The following is a 20,388-nucleotide window of genomic DNA, read 5'->3' as shown; positions in this document are numbered from 1 at the left end:
TGTTTAACTGAGAGAATTGTTTAGAGTAATATGACAGTTTCACTTCGGCTTGGCAAGGTTGTCAATCTTTTTGTTTGTGTGTTTGCTTGAGTATGTTGTCTTTGGGCACCTGGTTTTGTGAGTTTTGTGAGAATCTTCTGCCCTTCATGACTTATTCATTTATAAGTGGGGTGTTTTCTGCCAGGCATAAGCTTGTGTTGTAGCAATCCATCCATATTGTAGATAGTTTTGCATTATTCTAGCAGTTGTGATTGACTTGTAAGGACATTCAAGCACAACTTAATGAGAAACTACATGGAAAGTGTATGTCTGTCTCTCTTGCATTTTTACGTGAGCATACTGTGGATGTAGGTCACTGTGTATTTCAACACAGTATCTTGTCTACATGACTTAATTTCTTATTTTGTAGTTTCATTGTACCTCAGACTGTTTCAACTGCTGTGGAAAAACCTTTTTGCATATTTTGCTTTTGTTAACCAAATATATGAAAGCAGCACAGATACTGTATATACTGCTTCTGTGTGCTGTGCAAAAAGAACATGCAAAACTGCACATCCATTTGTGTTGTTGTTGTTTGCCTTGAAGTTCTGGAAATATTCCACATTTCATTTAGTGCAGCTGTATCTGCTCAGGTTATCTTGGTACACATTAATTATGGATATGAATATAGAAAAAAAAAATCTGTGCTTTTGCTACTGTGAAGAGAGCAGAGTAGCAAGGAAATGAGAAGTGACAGTCAAGCTGAGCATGTTCACACTTTTTTTACACAGTTCTATCTACGGTATTTGTTTGTCAGCTTATCCTTTGTTTTGCGCCATAGCCATGATTTAATGATGTCGTACAACCTTTTATTGTTTTCCCCACTGTCTGCTTTTTGCGTGCTGGCTTTTGATATTATGCCATGCCACTGCTCTCTCCCACAATAGAAGGAAGACCGTTTTAAAGAGCTTTCCCCTTGCCCAATTAAATGATTAGCCTGGCTTATTTAACAACCCAGAATTTCTTTAGAGATAAGTGCAGAACAAGTAGGACGCATACTTGTTCACTTTTAATGATTGAATAGGATTTAATATTTAAGATTAAGTAGCTTTAAATGTCATGTTAAGGTGTTTTTTTTTTTTTTTTTTTTTTTACATTTCTTCAATATGAAGTTCTTATCCTTTTTCTCTAAATCTTACCTGGCTTTGAGCTTGACTGGAGAAACGTACATGCCAACACTGACCATCTATTCTGTTGGTAGGCCTAATACAAGCCCTGTTCCTCCTCAGTAATTTCATTAACCAAACTGCCACTGGGGAAGAAACATGTTGTGATAGATGATTGAGTTTTATTTTGTTGATTTAGTTCAGTGATTTATATGTTAATAGTTAATACACACAGTCTGTGGTTAGGAATATCTATTTACTGTCAATAGGGAGTGGGAGAATGAGGGCCACATTTTGTTCACTGTAATGCAAGCCTCTGTAGAAGATTATGGAGAGTTGCATCCAAGTGTGCTTTTTTCTGACTAAATTAGCATTCATGCTGAAGGGTTTTTAAATAGGGCAATATTATATGACCCCTGATTTTAGAATATCTGATTATGTTCCCTCACCGCATAAACATTTAAACCTTTTGTGTAAATGGTCATGAACGTTTTCAATTCATGTATACTGTAATTGTTTATGTATATCAATTGTGGTTTGTTATGCATGCTATACATTAATAATCCATAGAATAGCCTCATAAAGCAGTAGATTTTTGGTTAAAAGTTCTCGAAAATACTAAACAGTTTAGGATTTTTATTTTTGAGTTACTGACTAAGCATTTTAGGGCCATATTTTCAAAGCATCTACTCCAGCCTGTAATTCCTGTTTTTGGAGGTATATATCAAGATCTCTTCAACATGCTCAAGGTGTTTGTTCATCACTTTGCGTTATGTTTCTGGTGTATGTTTTGAAATGGTACTGGGGGTTACTTCCGACCAGTCTGAAGTATTCTTTATTATATAACCCAACCAGAGGAAATGCTGTCACAGTACTTCATCTTCACAAAAGCCCACTGACCAGGAGTGTAAAATTCAATTCTGTCCAGGGAACCATATTGCTGATTGATATTGGATAATGTGAGTCTTATAGTATATTCATCTGTGCAATCTAACTATGCATTATCCGCAGTGCTGTGCATCAAGTTCATTGCAAAGTTCATTGGTTTCATGTTTAAGATCATATTTTAAATCTCGGCCCATACAGATATAGATATAGATGTCCTAATTATGACCGATGTTGGCACTTCTCTTGAGAGATTTTGTCAGTAGCTGTCATTAACATTTAATGACCGTTATCAGAAAAAATCTGTAATTTAACATCCCTTTCTCAGCTTTAGCAAGATTATCTGCACTACTGTATCTGTGTAATGCTGCAAACTGCTGCCTAGAGGGAAGCCAAATATCAGACACAAATGTCTAGCCAAGACTAGTTGTTATCAGAATGGCAAACACTGTTTTTCGTCTGTATTTTTCTTTTGCTTCGAGTTTGTATAGTAGTTGACATTTTTAAGTCCCTGCTGCTGCAGGTGTAACAAGAACTGTAAGTTCAAGGAGGAAGCTTGTGTGCTAGCGGGTGAAAAAGGCCATTACGATCATGTAAACAAACTGGAAAGCTAACAGGGTTGGACAAAATAGGGTGCACAAAAGGGTAGAAGAATGTATATTATATTTAGAATGGAATTGAACATGACTGTGTGGTGCAACAACAATGAAAAAATTCCCTAGTTTTCCGATATTTATAACATTGATAGATTAACTTTAGTGCTCAGACCAAATCTAACACACGGACTAGCACCGGTATCAAATTATCAGCACCTCCTTCTTAAAGGAAAATATCAATATCCTCCCACTGACCAAATGAAATGAAGGATTTAAAACACCAGCTATACATAACACACAATCCTGTGCAATTGGGCTGTCATTTACCTGGATAGTTGATATATAAAAGCTGCATCTCCCTATCTGGTTCAGTCATGACGAGTAAGACATCAAATCTTCCAGGCTTCGAAGAGTGCTTGTAGCAGGGGCTCCATTAGCAGGTGATTATAACTCAAAGTCTCAGATACACAATGTTTCAAATTTTCTGTCCATGGCAACCCCTATTTCCTTGAGATTGACGGTGGCCAGTAAACAGGATTACTGTTGCTGCCACATAGCATTCTGAACCTTGTGTATTTTTGTAATCTTTTGCAAAACGCTGAGGAAAGGTGCTGCAAAACTACCCCTTGGTTTGCATGACAGTGCACAGAAAAAAAACACATAGGCGACATTAATGCAAAATCCAGTATAAGCAAATGTATTAGAAACAAATCATGCAAATTGAATGCTGTTTACTAATAATGTTCCCCTAACAATATTTACTGTCTTCTGTTCATATATTCTGTCTCTAGGGTGTCTAGGCTGTATTCTGTAGAGTACAGCATGGATTCCACTAATGCACAGTAAGTTAGAACATGCATGTATGCTTGCTTTTAAAACGGGGGAAGCTGCACATGTAGTATATCTTTTTCTTCCTGGGGTTAATATAGTTAGGGTTACCCGATGGCTCATGTACACTAGGCCAGTTTGGGACAGTTCAGGCTTTTCAACTCCCACCCCAATGCATTCTGGAAAGTGTAGTACTGTTGTGAGTGTTATCTGAGAGAATATGGTAAGGACAACAACTTTGATCTACTTTGATCACAAGTCTAGCCATGTTGTATCAAACTTTGTTTCATGTAATCTGGTTTAAAAGCCATTGTCTTGCCTCTAGTTTGCAGCAGCAATATTATAACTGGTCCTCTTTTTCAAACAATAGATAAAAAGTTACTGCTGCTTCTATGGTCTAGCTGGAATGATATCATGTGACCTACACCACAAGTGCCAGGATGCTGCAGTCTGTATTTAACATTTGCATACCATTAACTAACCTTAAAAAAAATGTGACGAACATAAAAGATTGTCAGCACAACAAAGAGGCGGCCAAGTAATAATGTTAATACAAACATTAAAATGGACTTTAAAGTGTTTGCTAGCTCTTGTTTATTCTGTTGTAAGTATGTTCAAGCTACGTGCAATAGCTGATGTATTAATATCATGACTATTTCAAATTTAAATACATGTTTGCTTCTATCGTTTTATGGCTTACTATTGGCAGCTAATTGCTTAGGGCTTTATATGCAGCACAGTTGATCATGTGACAGACCACAATCTGTATCTTAACAAAGCAAGATTCAGTGCCGGTAAGCAGTTGGAAGAAATCAATGCTATACAAGTCAATGCAAATGTAAGCACTAATTGATGTGGTTTAATTAATTTCTTGATTTAACATCAAGGTAGATTTCGAATAAGGTTCTCTTGTGAAGGGTATGACACAATTGTTTTGAACAGCTACACTACTGGGGTTTTCAACCTTTTATTTGACACTGTGCACCTTCTGTTGGGAGGTTTCAGCTGAAGTACCCTTTTCAGTGAGCGAAAACGGTATGGTACCACAGTTGTAGTAAAGGCAGAATAATCTGATTAACACTTTTTTTCCCTCCTATTTATTTAATATATACGTTTTCACAGCAGTCTGGGACTGACAAACTGCTGGTTTAACACAGAATACCAAACAGTAGGCTTCTTTTTTAAAACTTAATTACATGGCTTTGGATGCACAGAATTAAGGAATCTCTTTGGAAACACTCGTATTCGCTTTCTATAAGGCACTTGATAGATTCTGTGTTTTTGTTTCATCTGCGGTTCACTTTCATTTGTATTTGTGCATTTCTGAGTCATCCTGTGCATCCCCTGTGACCCTTAGAGGTACCCCTGGTTGAAAACCCCTGCTACACTAAGTTAAAGGAAGTTACTTTTTTACTTCCTAGGTCATTTTGCACCACATTTTTGGATTTGCAGCATGTCGTTGGCTGCAGGTCATTGGGTAACATTTTTGGATTTGCTGTGTTACCTCAAATCACTTTAAACTCTGTAATAAGTTAGATCTCACCCCTCTAACTGCCTTGGTCTCAGAATTGCAGTGGCGTCTCTCCGTGACTTTCTTCCACTGTGCTTTTTATTCCCAGTCTGTCAAAAGGAATAAGGGACGCTTTGCTTTGAAATCAGGTGCAGCACAGCAGAATGTTTTAAAAATACACGAGGAAGTTTCTGCCTTTTAGAAATTAAAAATAAAAAACCCACTGTGTTGAAAGGTGTACCTGTGGTTATGCCTCTGGCACAGGGACTGACTTGATAACAATTTGAAATGGGTCTTTCCATCAACAGCAGGCTGAGATCAAACCAGTTTGAACCGCCATTTAGTGTTCCAGAACTCCCTGCCGTGTTTACAAGCAGTGTGTTACTTTTCCTTTGCTCTGTCCTGTGTTGTCCGTTTCACAGATATGCACCCATCATGTGTCGTATCACACAGAGAATATATTTCTCAGCTTTACTAGGGAGCGTTCGCCTGGCGAAACAAAATGGCTCTTTTATAACATTGCAGTGTATCCTGATCTTGCTCCCTCATGCTGCAATGCTGGTTTTCTGTTCCCACAAGATGCCGCTCATTTCAATCAGAGAACCAGCATTTGTTGCAGGAGGGAACATGGTCTGGATACAATAAAAAGATAAAGACCAATGCTTCTTCTGTAATGCAGATACTACCGCATCTTCACAAGGCACAAGTTGGGAAACGTTTTCTCAAACATTGAATAAAAAAATATAACAACCGGGATACAAATATATTTCTGTGATGTGAACCATACAAGATACAGCAGACACTGGTACAAATGGCAACGGTCTGTGAATCACTTTCATAGATGAGAAACAGGCCTGCAAAGCAGATGATGCTGGAGCCCCTTCATTATATTATCAGGAAACTATTGTCGGTAGGTGAAGGAATTATCCAAAAACTGGTGATCTTTGGTGATATTGGAACGAGCAAATAATTGTTTTTATACAGACTGGCTGAAGATTTCACTGTTGGTATTACCAAATTAAAATCTTTTATTGATGTATTTATTTTAAATGCCGTCCCACGATAAACTCATGTCGAAGAGTGTCTAGGCATCTATTCTTTTTAACATGACCCTGTCCTCACCCAAAACACATACTTGCTTGATAGTAATCATACCCCCAGAAATGTCAATTTATATATGGATACCCCTGTTTTTTCTGGGTTTTTTATTATTATTATTATTATTATTATGTAGTCATTTGCAGACACTTTTATCCAAAGCGACTTAAGGACTAGGGGGTGAACTATGCATAGCAACTGCTGCAGCAGAGGCACTTCCAATAGGATCTCAGTTTCCCGTCTCATCCGAAGGATGGAGCACAAGGAGGTTAAGTGACTTGTTCAGGGTCACAAACAGTGAGTCAGTGGCTGAGCTGGGATTGAACTGGAAACCTCCTGTAACAAGCCCAAGCACCCTGTTTATGCTCTTGAATCATTAATAATTGAATAATTGAATCTGCAGTAGACCACACTTTGTTGCAGCTTCCTGTTCTGTTAACGTCAAGGGCATGAAACACTTTTTGGGGACAGAAGAATATTGAAAAATGAAGCACGTACTCAAGTGCCCTCACTCTACATTAAAAATAAAATACTACATTAAAACAAATACAGTTTTATTTGATACATAAATTTGGCTTTCAGTTGCAGTTTTAGTTGTACATGCATTGCCTGTTGCTTGACCCTGCTTGCTGTATCCTTCTGAAGATCCAGGCGCATGCAGTTTCTAATTTTCCTTGACGCTCATCGCATTTACGAAAAAGGCCAGAGTAGGAGGGTATAAGTTAATGCTTTCCTGCTTTGGGTGGACAATTGATTAAGAGCAATTGATTGATCACATTTGCGTCAAAGGCAAGTGGTGATCGCAATGTACAGGCTGACAGTGAACAGTAATGGATGTGAGTCGAAGCTTTGTGAATAGGGCCCATTTGTTGCTTCAATCTTGAGTTACCATTTTCTCTAAATCTGCCTTTATTTGGTTTTGAACTTCTCTGGAGATTCCTAAGTGTCGGGACCAACCACTTTTCTCACTCTGTTCAAATCAAGTATCGTTGTGATGTTTGGACTCTGTGGGGTTAGCAGATTTGTAAAGTTGCATTGTCAAGTGATTCAGATGGAATGAAGAAGGCAGTTCAGTGTCAGCACTCCAGACAAGCTCAAATCAAGAGCAGAGCTTGGTAGAGGCAGATTTAGAGAACTACTGTAACTCAATGTGGGAGCACCATGGTCTTTTGATTGCTATGTAGGTGTGCCTTTTCTGTCTACAAAGTTATATTGGTTTCCTATTTAATTTCCTGTGCTGCAGGTAATAGGACCATGTCTTACCTATACACTCACAGTATAAACAGCACATACTGTTGGAAACATTATGAGGTCAGGTGGGGTTCTCAGAAAGTTGACTTAAAGCATTGCACTGCAAGGAAAGATTTAAGTACAGCATCAAAATTTTATCAAAAAACTGGCTCTACTGGAGGTACTGGTCAAAACCATACGTACAGTAAAACAACAGATAGAACATGGTTTTCCATGGTTACAAGAGTTCCAATTATAGGGAACGTTCTATCAGGCCGTGTTTTGAGTGCTATTTAGTTGACGTGAATTACAGAGATCTCTGAATTACTGGTGCATGGCGACCAGCTTTAATTGAGTGACATTATGTGCCCTCTGAAAAACAAATATAATTGCACCTCATTGTGATAATGACAGCAATCCATGGTGAAAGCTTAGATAAGAGTTTTAAGGGGTTAAGTGGACATATCAACATAATCTGAGCCTTAACGTGAGGCTGCATGGGAGCGGGTTTAATGTGTTAAAGAGGGATATTTATTATTGATAAGAGCTCATTTTCTCCAATTAGTCCCATAAGATTGTATCCGAACTCCTGTCTTTCTTGGCAGTTAGCAATGGGACTTGAGCATCCTGAAAGACTACACTTTAGCTGACCAAGGTAAGGATTGAAATTGGACCACCATGGACTGCTGTAAACCGATCATTAAGAAAATGTCACAGACAACAGAATCCTAGTTTTTAAACCTGACACAACGAAATGTGATATATCTTGTAGAAGAGGAAGCACACTTGTAGTTATGTACTGTGTGTAAGAATAGAAACGTCTGCATATCACTGTCAATAGGGTGTAGTTGAACCAACATAGGTTGCCAAGGCAACAATGATTCATTGCTGAGTGTGCAAGATGTTTCAAATGTTTTGGATGGTTCTGGTAATCTTTTTTTTCAATTTTTTGTGACAGGGTGTGGTGAGTGCTATCTTCTGGGGCTTATTCAAGTGGGAAAAAACAGTGATTCACAACGCTTTCTCAGTTAATTTCTAACAGACCACAACTAGGTTTGCTAAAGTTGTTTGTGTATGAACTCCAAGTAATGGTGCTTTAGATAGTGGTGCTAGTTACTATGCTCAACTTCAACTGAACTTCCATTCTTTGAGAAACGTTTAGATGAAGATGGATTGATGCAGTATGTGTTAAGGTGCTTTCACTCCTCTTCAGTTGCAGTAACATACAGTTTTTGTAATGCAGGCCGCACAAGTAATAGAGCCATCTATAGTAGTGACCTGTCACTTTGGACCATATTTCCTTTCCTGCAATACCTTGTTGTGCACTATATTGTGCTGGTGCTTACTGACTTTAGAAATTGGAGTGAACCCTTGTGATGTACTCATTCCAAACTGGAAGGAACCAATGTGTCCAATCCCTGTCCTCTTTTGAGAGACTTGTTTGGATGGAAGATATTATTGAAATGTGGTTGAGAGACGACCTCTACTAAAATTAGACCCGAACCTGGCTACAGTGAAATCAACTGAGCCCCAGTTCCTCGCAGCCCCAGACTGAACTTCTCATTGAACAGGAGGCACCTGGTATTGTCTGCAGGCTGGGTCCTTTACTCATCCCCTCAGCCAAGCACCTGCTTTCTGCTCTGATGGTTCACATCTAACTCACTTGAGACAGCTTGCAGGCCTCCTGTCGTTTAGGATTTATTTCATGCTCCAGACCTCCACCACTTTCTGCAGAGCAGCTTTGCTATGTAATTTCGGGGTCTTCATCATTAAGAGTTTAAACATACAGTTTTATTGAGCATTACATTACTACCCTGAAACTTGTCTTTAGTCATTTCTGAAGAGACCTACCAATGGAACTGCCATTTTATTAAAAAAATATGAATGAACAGAAATATAATATTTTTTATAACATTTCTATATATTTGCTTTCAATGATTTAGTACAGGCCTATATACTGTATAGCTCCTTGGGAGTTTATTAGTGTGGAAACACGGGGAGCACAATTAGTTCACATGCAGATGTACCGAGATTCCAATTGAATGATTGATTATCAGTCGAGTCTCTGTACACTGTATAAAAGATGCAGTGTTTCACTCACTCAGGGTTGGATGTACAGTGAGGACAGTTTCTTTCTTACTATTTAGAAAGTTTTTTAGTTCTTGTAAACCTTTAGAGTCCATGTTTAAAAATGTGTGCCCTTGTCTGCTGATCGTGTCTGTCTGTCACAATCTATGAGAGAACTCAGCCATGATTTTGCCTGAATCTTCACCTTTCTTTTATCATACACTGCTAGCCTCTATAGATAGTTTGAATTGCATTTGGCTAGATTCCATATTGCATGAACTCCCTGGTCAAAAGCATGGCTTATTAAGATTAGAATATTAGACGGCTCTGATTTCGTACATTGTAATATAGTGGCAGTACCATTTCCCTGTCATAGGCACTTTATATTGAAAGTGGGAGATTGTGACACTCCTTCACACACTGCAGAAGTTCATGAAGCAGGGTAATTAATTGCCGACTCGCAACATTGCCTTCTCCAGCAGCACTGTCTGTAAAATTGGATTTGATATGCAACAATACTCTCTTCATCTGCTGTGTTTGTTTTTGTAAGAAGATATATGCAGTTTTTAAACAATTAAATAAATAAATAAATAAACATGCTGGCAGTTTGTATGTTGAGCATTTGGTTGCTGTTGATTTTGATGCCGTTATTCTTGGGAGTGGATGAGCAGAGGACAGGGAGTGGATGGAGAAGGAGGCGAGGTAGTGAAGAGTTTGCGGATGTCATTGATTTTGGAGGAGAAGGAGGCAAAGTCATTAGCTGAGATAGAGGAAGGTGGAAGAAAGGGAGGGCTAAGGAGGGAGGAGGAGAAGGTAGGGAAAAATTTATGGGGATTGCTAGTGGAAGACCTAATGATAGAGTGGAAGTAGGAGCATTAAGAGGAGAAGGAAAAGAGGAGCGAGTGATAGAGTTCCAAAGCAGCAGGGAGATTGGTTTTCTGCCATTTCTTTGCAGCAGAGCACAGTTCAGTATGAGCTTCCCTTCATTGCCATGCAATCAGAATACATGATTGGGTTTTTGAAGTTATAGAAGAAATGGATAAAAATGGCCTGGATTGGGTTGCCACAGCGACCTCTACTGGTTAGTTCTAGAAGTACAGAATGTGGATACTGTGAGATAGGAATACAACATGTTGTGCTGATTGTACTGTCTTCAAGAATCCTCTATTGGTTATCCTTGCAGCATGGGGTTGAATAAGAAGCAGCTAATTCCAAGAATCTGGCAGCGATCCCTGTGTGCCATGTGGTGCTGTCTTTTTATGGCCTTCCTCTGGCTCAAACAGACATCCGCTGACTCGTTTCTAGCCAGTGGGTACCATACATGAAGATAATGTATCGGAGAGAATTTTCTATAAAGGTGTTTAATATTAATATACATTACTCGTTTAGTTTGGGATCTTTACAGAGGATCGTTATTGATTCGTGCTTGTATTAAAGTATGTTACATTTGCCATAATGAATGTTATTTCTCCACACCCCTTATATGCATGGTGAAGTAAGATATTGATTTAAGGTGGTGTTGCTAGATAGTGGTTTAAGGTAGTATGTGCGTATGTGTGTTTGTCTGTTTGTGTGGCTGGGTTTAAGTTAATGCATTTGTTCCAGGAAAACTAGAGTAATTCTAGCTTTATGTAACCATAAGCATGTACTGCATTAAAAGGAAAGACGACTACATAATTGAAACCATGCTCGCAGTAAACCGCTCTCCAATTAAACCTTCACAGTTCTTTTTTAAATGTAGTGTTGACATTTACCATTCCTGCTGTTACAGATCCTGTGCTGTATTCAGGACCTTATTCTCACTTCACATATAGAAAACGATTGTAAACAAGCACAAAGGCATATCAGTGCTTACAGTTAGCAGAAACCTGCAATGCATGTTCATACAGTATTTGTGTGTATTTATTTAAAACAATTTACTGTAGTAAACCCAGTGATATCACAGTCATTTTCAGTAATATTTGCTATACTTTTGAACCAAATTAGCTTTCTCCTGAATTTCGGAACGGAGAAGTGATAATACTGTGGGATCTCAGTACAGGAAATGCTGAACCCTCAAGCATATGACAAGGGGATATCATTCCACAGCTTAGATTTTTAAAATATGATGCAGCCAGCACGGATATTAACAGCATCTTATTAATGTGTCACAGAGATTAGGGGGTGAACTATGCATCACAGCGGCTGCTGCAAAGTCACTTACAATAGGACCTCGGTTTTATGTCTCATCTGAAGTGGGCTGTGTCAAGCTGAGGTAGAGTGCTGAACAAGCCATAAGGAACACTATGACCCAAATAAAAATCTCCCACTACACATTTGAGGCCTTTATAGTGATTGGAAGTGTAGGACCATTTAAAGGTTCTGTGGTGTATTTCCCATTGGACATTTACGATTCGGAAACCACTTAGCTAATACAGAGCTAGAAAGAGCAAAGGATTTCCCCGTTCATAATCGGGGACCTCCAGGTGCAGTTACGTGGGTGGTGTAGCAGCACAAAGCAGTGATAGCTTTGAAAGGTTACACCTCCCACTGGCTGCCTATAATTACAGGGTGCTCTGCTGCTTTCTCATATTAAGTCACCAGGATTATCAAATCATACAAAATATTCACAGCAAGCATTTTAATGTCTAGCAGGGAATCACTGCAATGGGGTGAGGAGAAACCTCTCAAACCTGATAAAGATAATAAAGATGCCGACTGGAGCATGCACCAGAATTCTATAATTCTGTGTCTGTTTCTGCGCTGCAAAGTTAGCACTTTTGTACCAGAAATGCAATTTGATCCATTAAATTGTGCTGACATTCATCCACTGTATTAGGTTTCACAATTTCTATTACACCAGCAGTTTAATAGGGTTCCTGTTTGGTGTCTTGGATGTTGACAAGCTTTGAAGAATGTTGCAGAAAATTAATACAAGCTTGCTAGAAAAAAGCCATTCATAACTCATAATGTGTACTAGATATTGATCTTAATGGAAAACTACCTTATAAATTTCTTATCTTAAATTTTATACCTCAGAACTTTAATAGTTCGCTTGTCAAAAATCCAAGTCTATTACTGGGTGATTAAAAGACCTGAAGTCACACAATAAAGGAAGCTTTGCCTTGTGAACTGCAGTCTACCATAACAGGCAGGCTCAGTGCTCTGTTTAAAATAAAAAAATACAACAACCATCGTTCTCTGATAGTGAAGCCGGAAAATCATCTCAATATTTATAGGTTCTCAGTTTGCCCAATTATTTTACCCTTGTTTTTCTTCCCAATTTAAATTATGTCCAGTTATGTTCCATCATGGCAGCTATTCCCACAAAAAGCTCAGGAGAACTGAAGGTCACTGTGCAATGGTCTTTTTACACCCAGCTGCTCAACAGTAGATGTCAGCAAGCTACTGGCCCCTGGAGAACAAAGGCCAGCCCTGCTTTGAGCTCAGCAGGCATCTGGCCAGTGGGGTCCTTTTACAGGAACCCGGTCCAACACTGTGAACTGCCCAGCGAGGATCACTGGCTTTGCACAGCCAGGGCGCAGACCTGCCTTCCCCTTACTCCCCCTGCACACCACTTCGAGACCCCTGATTTCATATTTCTGGTTGTACATGAAACTTATTCTAAAAAGATCCTTCCATTTTAACTGCAATGTTACTTTGAACTACTGTACAAACACGTGTGTGTTCTACAAAGGTATTCATGTTACATTCTATTTTAACTTAAATTCTTAAACTTGGTTAACATGTTAAAACTTAAATATTAAGCCATACAGATAAATAAAATAAGGAAATGCATTAATAAGTTATAAAACAGTTTGTTTAATATTATATGCACCCTTTTTTTTTTTTTTTTTTTTTTAGCTGTAAGCAAGGTCTTTTCTACTGTGCCACATTGTCAGTTTAGTAGCCCTCCACTAGCCAATCAGCAAACCGAATCTGTGCCCACAGAGATAGAATACAAATTGTGCTTTCAAGTTCGATCACCTAAATCAAAAGCGGTATGCGTTTGGGTCGGAATGTGAACTTTTTTTTTGCCGTTTGCGATTCAGGTGCGGGTCAAAAAAAAAAAAAAAAATCGCTTCTCAATTGAATCGCCAAAAATGTGTTCTGTTCTTTCACAAATAACACATTAGAAGGTAAATGTACCAGTATTGGCTGTGCTAAAGCAGGAGGCGATTAGGAGCTGACTAAGCAATGTTGTCTGATACGTCGCAAGATCTATTTATTACGCGGAGGGTTTTTTATCACGCAGTTCGAGAAGTACATCAGAAGTGTGGAATTATTTTGGAATCATAGCGAATGAAAATAATAAACATGTCACTGGATTTGTTGCTTGTAAAACCTGTCATTATGTTTTTGTGAACGACAGCCACAAAACTGGTACATCATCTCTGCGAAAGCACAGGTGTAACTCCCTTTCATCTGGCGGCACGAAAGGAAGAGACAGGTGCTTTATAGTAAAGTAGCGATAGTTAATATGTTGCAGTGTTAAAATATATGCAGACCACTAGAGAAAGCTACCACGCTGTATAGCCTATTGTATAAACTCAATCTGTGGAGAATGGTAGCGATATCTCTGTGTGAGAGTCAGTTGACGTAGGCAGTAGGTAAAGGACAAACACTTGAGGGTTTGGGTCGGTTTGTAGGTCTTAACAGAGCGGGTCGGGTCGCGGATAAGAAGGTATTGCAGTGGATTGCGGGTTCGGGTCGGGTCTGTAATAGCAGGTCGGGTCAGGGGTAAGAAGAAGGTGTTGCAGTGGGTTGCGGGTTCGGGTCGGGTCGTGGGTAAGAAGACGATGTTGCAGTGGGTTCAGGTCGGGTCCTGTAGTAGCGGGTCAGGGTTGGAAGTGGGTCGTAAAAAATTCAGACCTGCGCAGGACTCTACCTTCCAGTATATAAAACTGCGGCAAAATGTCTTTAGAAAAGTAAGAGCTAGCGCCCTCTAGTGAAAAGATAGCATTTTTATTTGTTGTATTACAGTCAGTGCACAGCTGTGCACCAGATGGTGCTGGCTCTTCTGTAAAGGCTGATTCTGCTTTTGCACGCAACCAGAACAAAAGAGCAGCCCCAGAACTCCGCCTGAAGCCTCCACACAGAAAACCTCTAAAAGTTCGAAAAACAAAAAAACAACACAACACTATTTTAATAAATGCAGTTAGAAATCTTTTGAATACAATGGTATCTGTACATTGCTTCATCCTAGTACTTTTGCTGTAGTCTGATTGCTGTTAGACCACTGGAGTGAGTTTAAACTGCAACACATTAGCTAGTACCAAGGAATACAAAAAAAAAAAAAAAAAAACAGAAGGGTGACCAGTGATAATACTGGTAATGCTAAAAAATGTTTAGTGTATTTCTATTTTGTATTTTGAATTAAGTTAATCATCTTATCAACCCCAGCCACCTGAACACAATGAACCCAGGCAGGTAGGGGAATTTAACCCCATCCCTGCCAATTTCTAAAGGGCAGAGCTGTGCTCTGCCACAATCATATATTATGCCAATTTGGATAATCACTGTTAAATCAGGCAGCCAAAACCCATTGACTGTCTGCACCACACATCCAAAGGATCTGAGTTTGTTCCTCATTGTTTAAAAACATTTCACACCTGATAAGAAACAGAGACACAACCGATGTTAATAACTAAGCTTGTGATACCGCTTGAAACCAAATATCTACCCAGGTGAATACAAATATCCAGCAATATTACAAATATGATCTGGAAACGTATAGTACATCATTTGATTTTTTGGGGGGCTTAACGTCATATTAAAACATTTACATCTATCTCATTATTTATTTTTTGTATTACTGGTTTTTGATGGGATATTAATGAGAGTATTACCAACACAAAAACAAAGACTAGACCATGCATGTTTAGTGTGGTGCAGAAATATCAATCAATACTCCAAACGCATCACAAATCTGAACAGGGTCCATTCCCAACTGGATTTAAGAGGGTGTGCTGTACAGTTAGATTTCAGTGGAACTGATTTATCAAAGCCTTTACTCCATGCATATTGTTACACATTGTCAGTGTACAGTGAGAACGGGTTGAGGCACTTGTTAAATCTGTTGATTTTAGTAACCGAGTCAGCGGTTACTAACCAAGACGCTCCATGGATTCTTTTGGAATGACTGAGCCTTTTAAGAGCTGTCTAAATGAGATTGTGGGCTGATGGGGTCAATGAATGAGTCTGGAGTTGAGGGTCTGCTGTAACCCATATACACCCATCATGAGGTTAGTCTTCAGAAAGGTGCGAATTTGAACGAATAACCAGGCATGTGTCTGAATACTTTTTGTTGGTCTTTTCAGGGTGCAAGTTGAGTTTTACGTCAATGAAAATACCTTCAAGGAGAGGCTGAAGCTTTTCTTCATTAAAAACCAAAGATCAAGTGAGTACTGCATTGTGTTTGTTGGATTTTGTACTGTGCATTCATATTATCACCCTTACCACTTCCTTTACCATACCAGCGTATGACCCTGAAGGAACCCTAGCAGAGCCATTGGCAGATCACAGTGGCAGAAATGGCAACTTTTAAAGCTGCCAAGTCACATTAAAGTGCTTCTAAATGACTGCCTGTATGTTTTTACTACAGTGCAGTAAGTTAAGGAAATGATCGTATTGGTATTACTTGGCAGCTACTTGGTAAATATTGTTGTTTGTGTGACTAATCATATACAGTAGTCATTATCAATTCAACGTATAGTGGCTCACTTAGTAAAGGCACTATCACGTGGAGTCTAAGGGTCAGGATCAGGATCAGGTGCTGCATTTTCAATGTTGGGATGATGCTTTCCTGGTTGCTCTTCAGTGACCCCTACTGGTTAGGTCAGTCTAGACGGAGACGTCCCAGGCTGGGCCTTTGCTCCCAAGGTTAGCTGAAAAAAATTTAAAAAAACTAATTGCGTTTCATGTAACTCTCCCAGCTGTTTTAGAGAGAGTTTATTAGTCAATTCACATTTTTCAAAGCACTGTTCAACTGACTCTGTTTGCATAATTGAATTACTCTTATAACCGTTGATATGGTATTTACTGTAAACAATTACAACACAACCCTGGTACGCTTTAAAATATTGACTGGACTGTATTTTAAGTATTGTTGACGTGTTTTCTCCATTACAACCGGTCAGTAGAGAATTGCACACAAAATGACAGGTGACTAGGAGCTGTTTGTAAAATGAAGGTTTTTTTCATTGCCTTTTCCCAATAAGACTGAAACACTCCAAAGAGGAAGTACGGGGCAGCCTGATCTAATCCAATTCCAAAAAGGCAACTAAATTAATTCCAGCCATATTGTGTTCCAGAGTCTTCTGTTTGTGACGATTTTTGAGGAGAAAGGCAATAGCATCTGGTCTTGAATAAAATGGCTTACATAAGCACATTATATGCTTGGATAGTTGTTTTGTATGACCCACTGTCTGTATGTTGGATACTGGTTTTGAGTTTATTTTACAAAATGACTCTTTTCCATCTGGGTCCCCTCTGCAGTGACAGTCGCAACCCCCTTAATATGTACAATTCAAAATGACTGACTCAGGACTCACTGACTAAGCAGGTATAAAAATAGAGTCGGTCTGACCTTACTTTGTATGGTTACTCACAGCTTGAGAACCCGTGATCGAAACAGTATTGGATATAAATGCTTTCATGAATTGGTATCCAATATTAGTGCTAACTGGAGTCTTGTGAAACCAGTCGTGTAAGTAACAGCATCTAAGTACCACACAAACAATTTTGTCTCATGAGTTAAAATTGTTTTTGAATTTCGAAAGGTTATAAAAATGTCTGCAGTATTGCTGTCCCCTGCTGCTCCTCTATTCAGTGAACCAGCCTGGATGCATCATGATTGATAAGTCAGTACTGCTGCTTCTTTCCTCTCCCGCCGATCCCCTGTCAACCCTGTTGGGATCATTGCTCATCCAGCCAGTAGAGGGTAATGAATGTCATAGATGAGCTCTGGGAGGAGGAATCTTCAGGGGTTAGCAAAGCATTATGCATGCAGGAAGCTACTATTCCCTGTATGCTAAATTAAAGAAGGGAAGATGCTGCCTCTGGGTTATGAAGAACCGCATGGTCTGCTGGTTGAGTCATACAGTCCAGGAATCAGCTTGCTTTGGCTTGCATGGGTTAGGGAGGCAATTTTGCAGGGACTTTTTTCCTTAGCGTGCTATATCGGCTCCTGCTATCCAGACGCCCAGTGAGCGGACCCCTTCAGGGCTAATCCTTGTATTCCAGAGGCTGGTAGTTTGCCGAGCTCCACTGTAGAGCACCTGGGTGTTGGTCGTGGGATCGGAGATCACTTTCTGCACAAGGAAGCTTATGCTCTAGATTTGTCAGAAAGCACATTTTACAATTCTATAGTTGTTGCTAAAATGTAGTCACTCGAAAGTGAAGAGTATGTTGTTACATCCAGAAAGGTAATTAATTGCAATTATTATATTGCATAGGAAGTGGTTTCTAAGTCAGTTGTATTTTGCAAGAAGCCCTATTCAAAAGTATCCACAAAGGCTTATGGATATTTTCCTGCATATGTTCAGATTTGCCCATGTGTGTAAAAGTTCTCATTACATAAGTAGGGTGATTAGAAAGTCAGTTTACCTCACCGACGCTTGATTTGTAAAACTGACTTTCTAATCATCTAGAATAATACATTCCTGTAGAGATTAAAGAGAAACACAGTTGAAAAATCAGTTTAAAAAAAGCTAATCTAAAAAAATATGTTTTTAATTTTGATTTAAAGTTGTCAACTGATGTACCATTTCTGATATGAGGTGGCTGTGCATTCCACAATCTGGGAGCACAGTGACTAAATGCTCTCTCTCTCTCTCTCTCTCTCTCTCTCTCTCTCTCTCTCTCTCTCTCTCTCTCTCTCTCTCTCTCTCTCTCTCTCTCTCTCTCTTGCTCTCTCTCTCTCACAAGATCATGAGAAGGTATATATGTGACTAGAAGCTCTTTTATATAATCTGGTGCCATACCTTTAAGTGCTTTATAAGTCAGAAGTAACATTTTAAAATCAAATATAAACTTCACTGAGAGCCCAGATCAATTTTTAGAGGTTGTGTTGCTTCTAGTTGCTGCTGAGAACCTAATAACAGAACCTTTACTGCAAAAAAAAAAAAAAACTGGAACATCCACTTCTTCACATCAGTAATGCATTCAGCGAAGGCTGAACCAGCCAGGGTATCATCAGGTATTACAGAGATGTAGAGTTGTGTGCCATCGGCATAGCAATGAAAGTTAACACCGTATTTACAGATGATCTCACCCAGCAGTAACGTGCACATAGAGAAAAGAATGGGTCCCAGCATAGAGCCTTGGGGAATGCCACAGGCAAGCCATGAAAATCCTGGCACAGTCTCCTAATTAAACAAACTGCTGTCTGCTAGTGAGATATGACTTGAACCATGGAAAACCGGAGAACCATGGAACCATGAACCAAGGAGAGCCTTCCGTGGAAATCTGATTCCTAATATTAATAATCTTACTTTTAAAGTAATTAAGAAATTCGTTCCATTTTTAAAGTTGAGGATTCATAATGAGGAGGAGCATCAGAGGACCGATTTACCAGCTTATCAATAATAGAAAAAAGTACCGTAGTTATTTTTGTTTGTTTTGATAAGGGAGGAAAAATGTCTGCCCTTGGAGCAAGAGATGCTTAGTTGAACACTTATCATTACCTCCAATGATTCTGTTTATTTTGACAGGCAAGAGGGAAAGGTCTAAATTTGCCACTAGTCTAAACTAAGATGTCCCTAGAGGAACTGCCAGCTTTAATATAAATACAGGATTCAAACCATCCACTGAAAAAGCAAATCAGCATCTTATTCTAGCTACATACAGGCCTGGGGTTTCTGTTCCAGATAGTGAGTTCAGGTTTATCTGGGGGACAGGCATCCTGCTGGATAGGAAGCTCTCCACCTGCTGGTCCAACACAGTATGACATGCAAAGTGCTGCCAAGTTCTTTTACCACAGAACAGTGCATTCAGTGGAGGAATCTTTTGATTAAACTTTAAGATTAAACCTTTACACATATTTGGAATTTTGGTAACCACATTGATAACCCATTAGAAAGAAGAACTCCAGTAAAATATATGACCACTATATTATTGTGTAAACAACTACATGTAACTAACCTTACTGTGTATAGTTAGTTCTGTAAAAACACAGACCAGTCTAGATTTCACATGTATGCAGTATTTCTGCTAATATTTAAACATTTAGACTCAATTCTAAACAGTTTCCGTTTGGATAACATTAATAGCACCTCTCATGGGGTCTGCCAATGTCTTCTCAAGCTTGTGCTAAAGGCTTGTGTATGCTTTCTCTCTGACTGTCAGTTCAGTCCAAGGAGACAAGGAAGTGGGGTCCCAAAGCTCTTACTCTCAGTGTGCATGAGTCCAGAGGGGGGAGCAAGGCATGGACCTCCATTGGCTACCGTTTATCTCAAAATAAGCAGCATCCCTGGGAGATACATGAGTGAAGAGTTGCTGTGAAGCCCCAGGTGATCCCTAGGATACTTTGTCTAATAACCCACATTATAAGAAGGCATAAGAAAATCAACTGCTCTGTGACTACGTGAAAGACCCCTAATAATCGCTGGCAATTGCCTATGGAAAGGGTTATTTTGCAGTCAATGAAGTATTATGCCCCATGGGTTATAGCGGACACTGCTAATCCACATGCTGTGAATGTAGGTCATGGTACAGTATGGGCACTGCTTGTCGAGTTGTGTGCTTGTGCATTGGCAGTAGAATTCTGTTCACAGGGTTCCTGTAGGCCACAGCTGACCTTTTTTTCACAGCACTGCCCCATGTATGTCCTTGGTGGAGGATACAGTAACTGTATATATGTTCCTTACATACAAAAATAATACTTTTTTTAATGCTGTGGAAAAATAGATAAGGGCAGGTTCTAGGAGAGCTGATTTCATTGTTATGAAAAGTTAATATATTGGTAATGTACTTAGCCTCACAGTACCGACACCTGATTGGATGAGATATTGAATCTTGACAACAGTTCAAACTTGTGTTAGCCACAGCT

General features: G+C 39.2%; 1 protein-coding gene across 5 annotated transcripts in view; it reads left to right on the top strand.

Annotated features, from left to right (window-relative positions):
- The window catches only part of LOC121307480 (potassium channel subfamily T member 1-like), a 75,815-nt gene that overhangs the window by 7,387 nt on the left and 48,040 nt on the right, over nucleotides 1-20,388 (top strand). For all 5 annotated transcript variants that reach the window (XM_041239653.1, XM_041239652.1, XM_041239650.1 and 2 more), the window contains exon 2: nucleotides 15,659-15,738. In XM_041239653.1, the coding sequence (XP_041095587.1) occupies nucleotides 15,659-15,738 (80 nt within the window). The remainder of the gene's footprint in view (nucleotides 1-15,658; nucleotides 15,739-20,388) is intronic.

Source organism: Polyodon spathula, chromosome 56, assembly GCF_017654505.1.
Source record: "Polyodon spathula isolate WHYD16114869_AA chromosome 56, ASM1765450v1, whole genome shotgun sequence".
Lineage (NCBI taxonomy): Eukaryota > Metazoa > Chordata > Actinopteri > Acipenseriformes > Polyodontidae > Polyodon > Polyodon spathula.
This window is presented reverse-complemented; position numbering and strand designations above follow the sequence as displayed.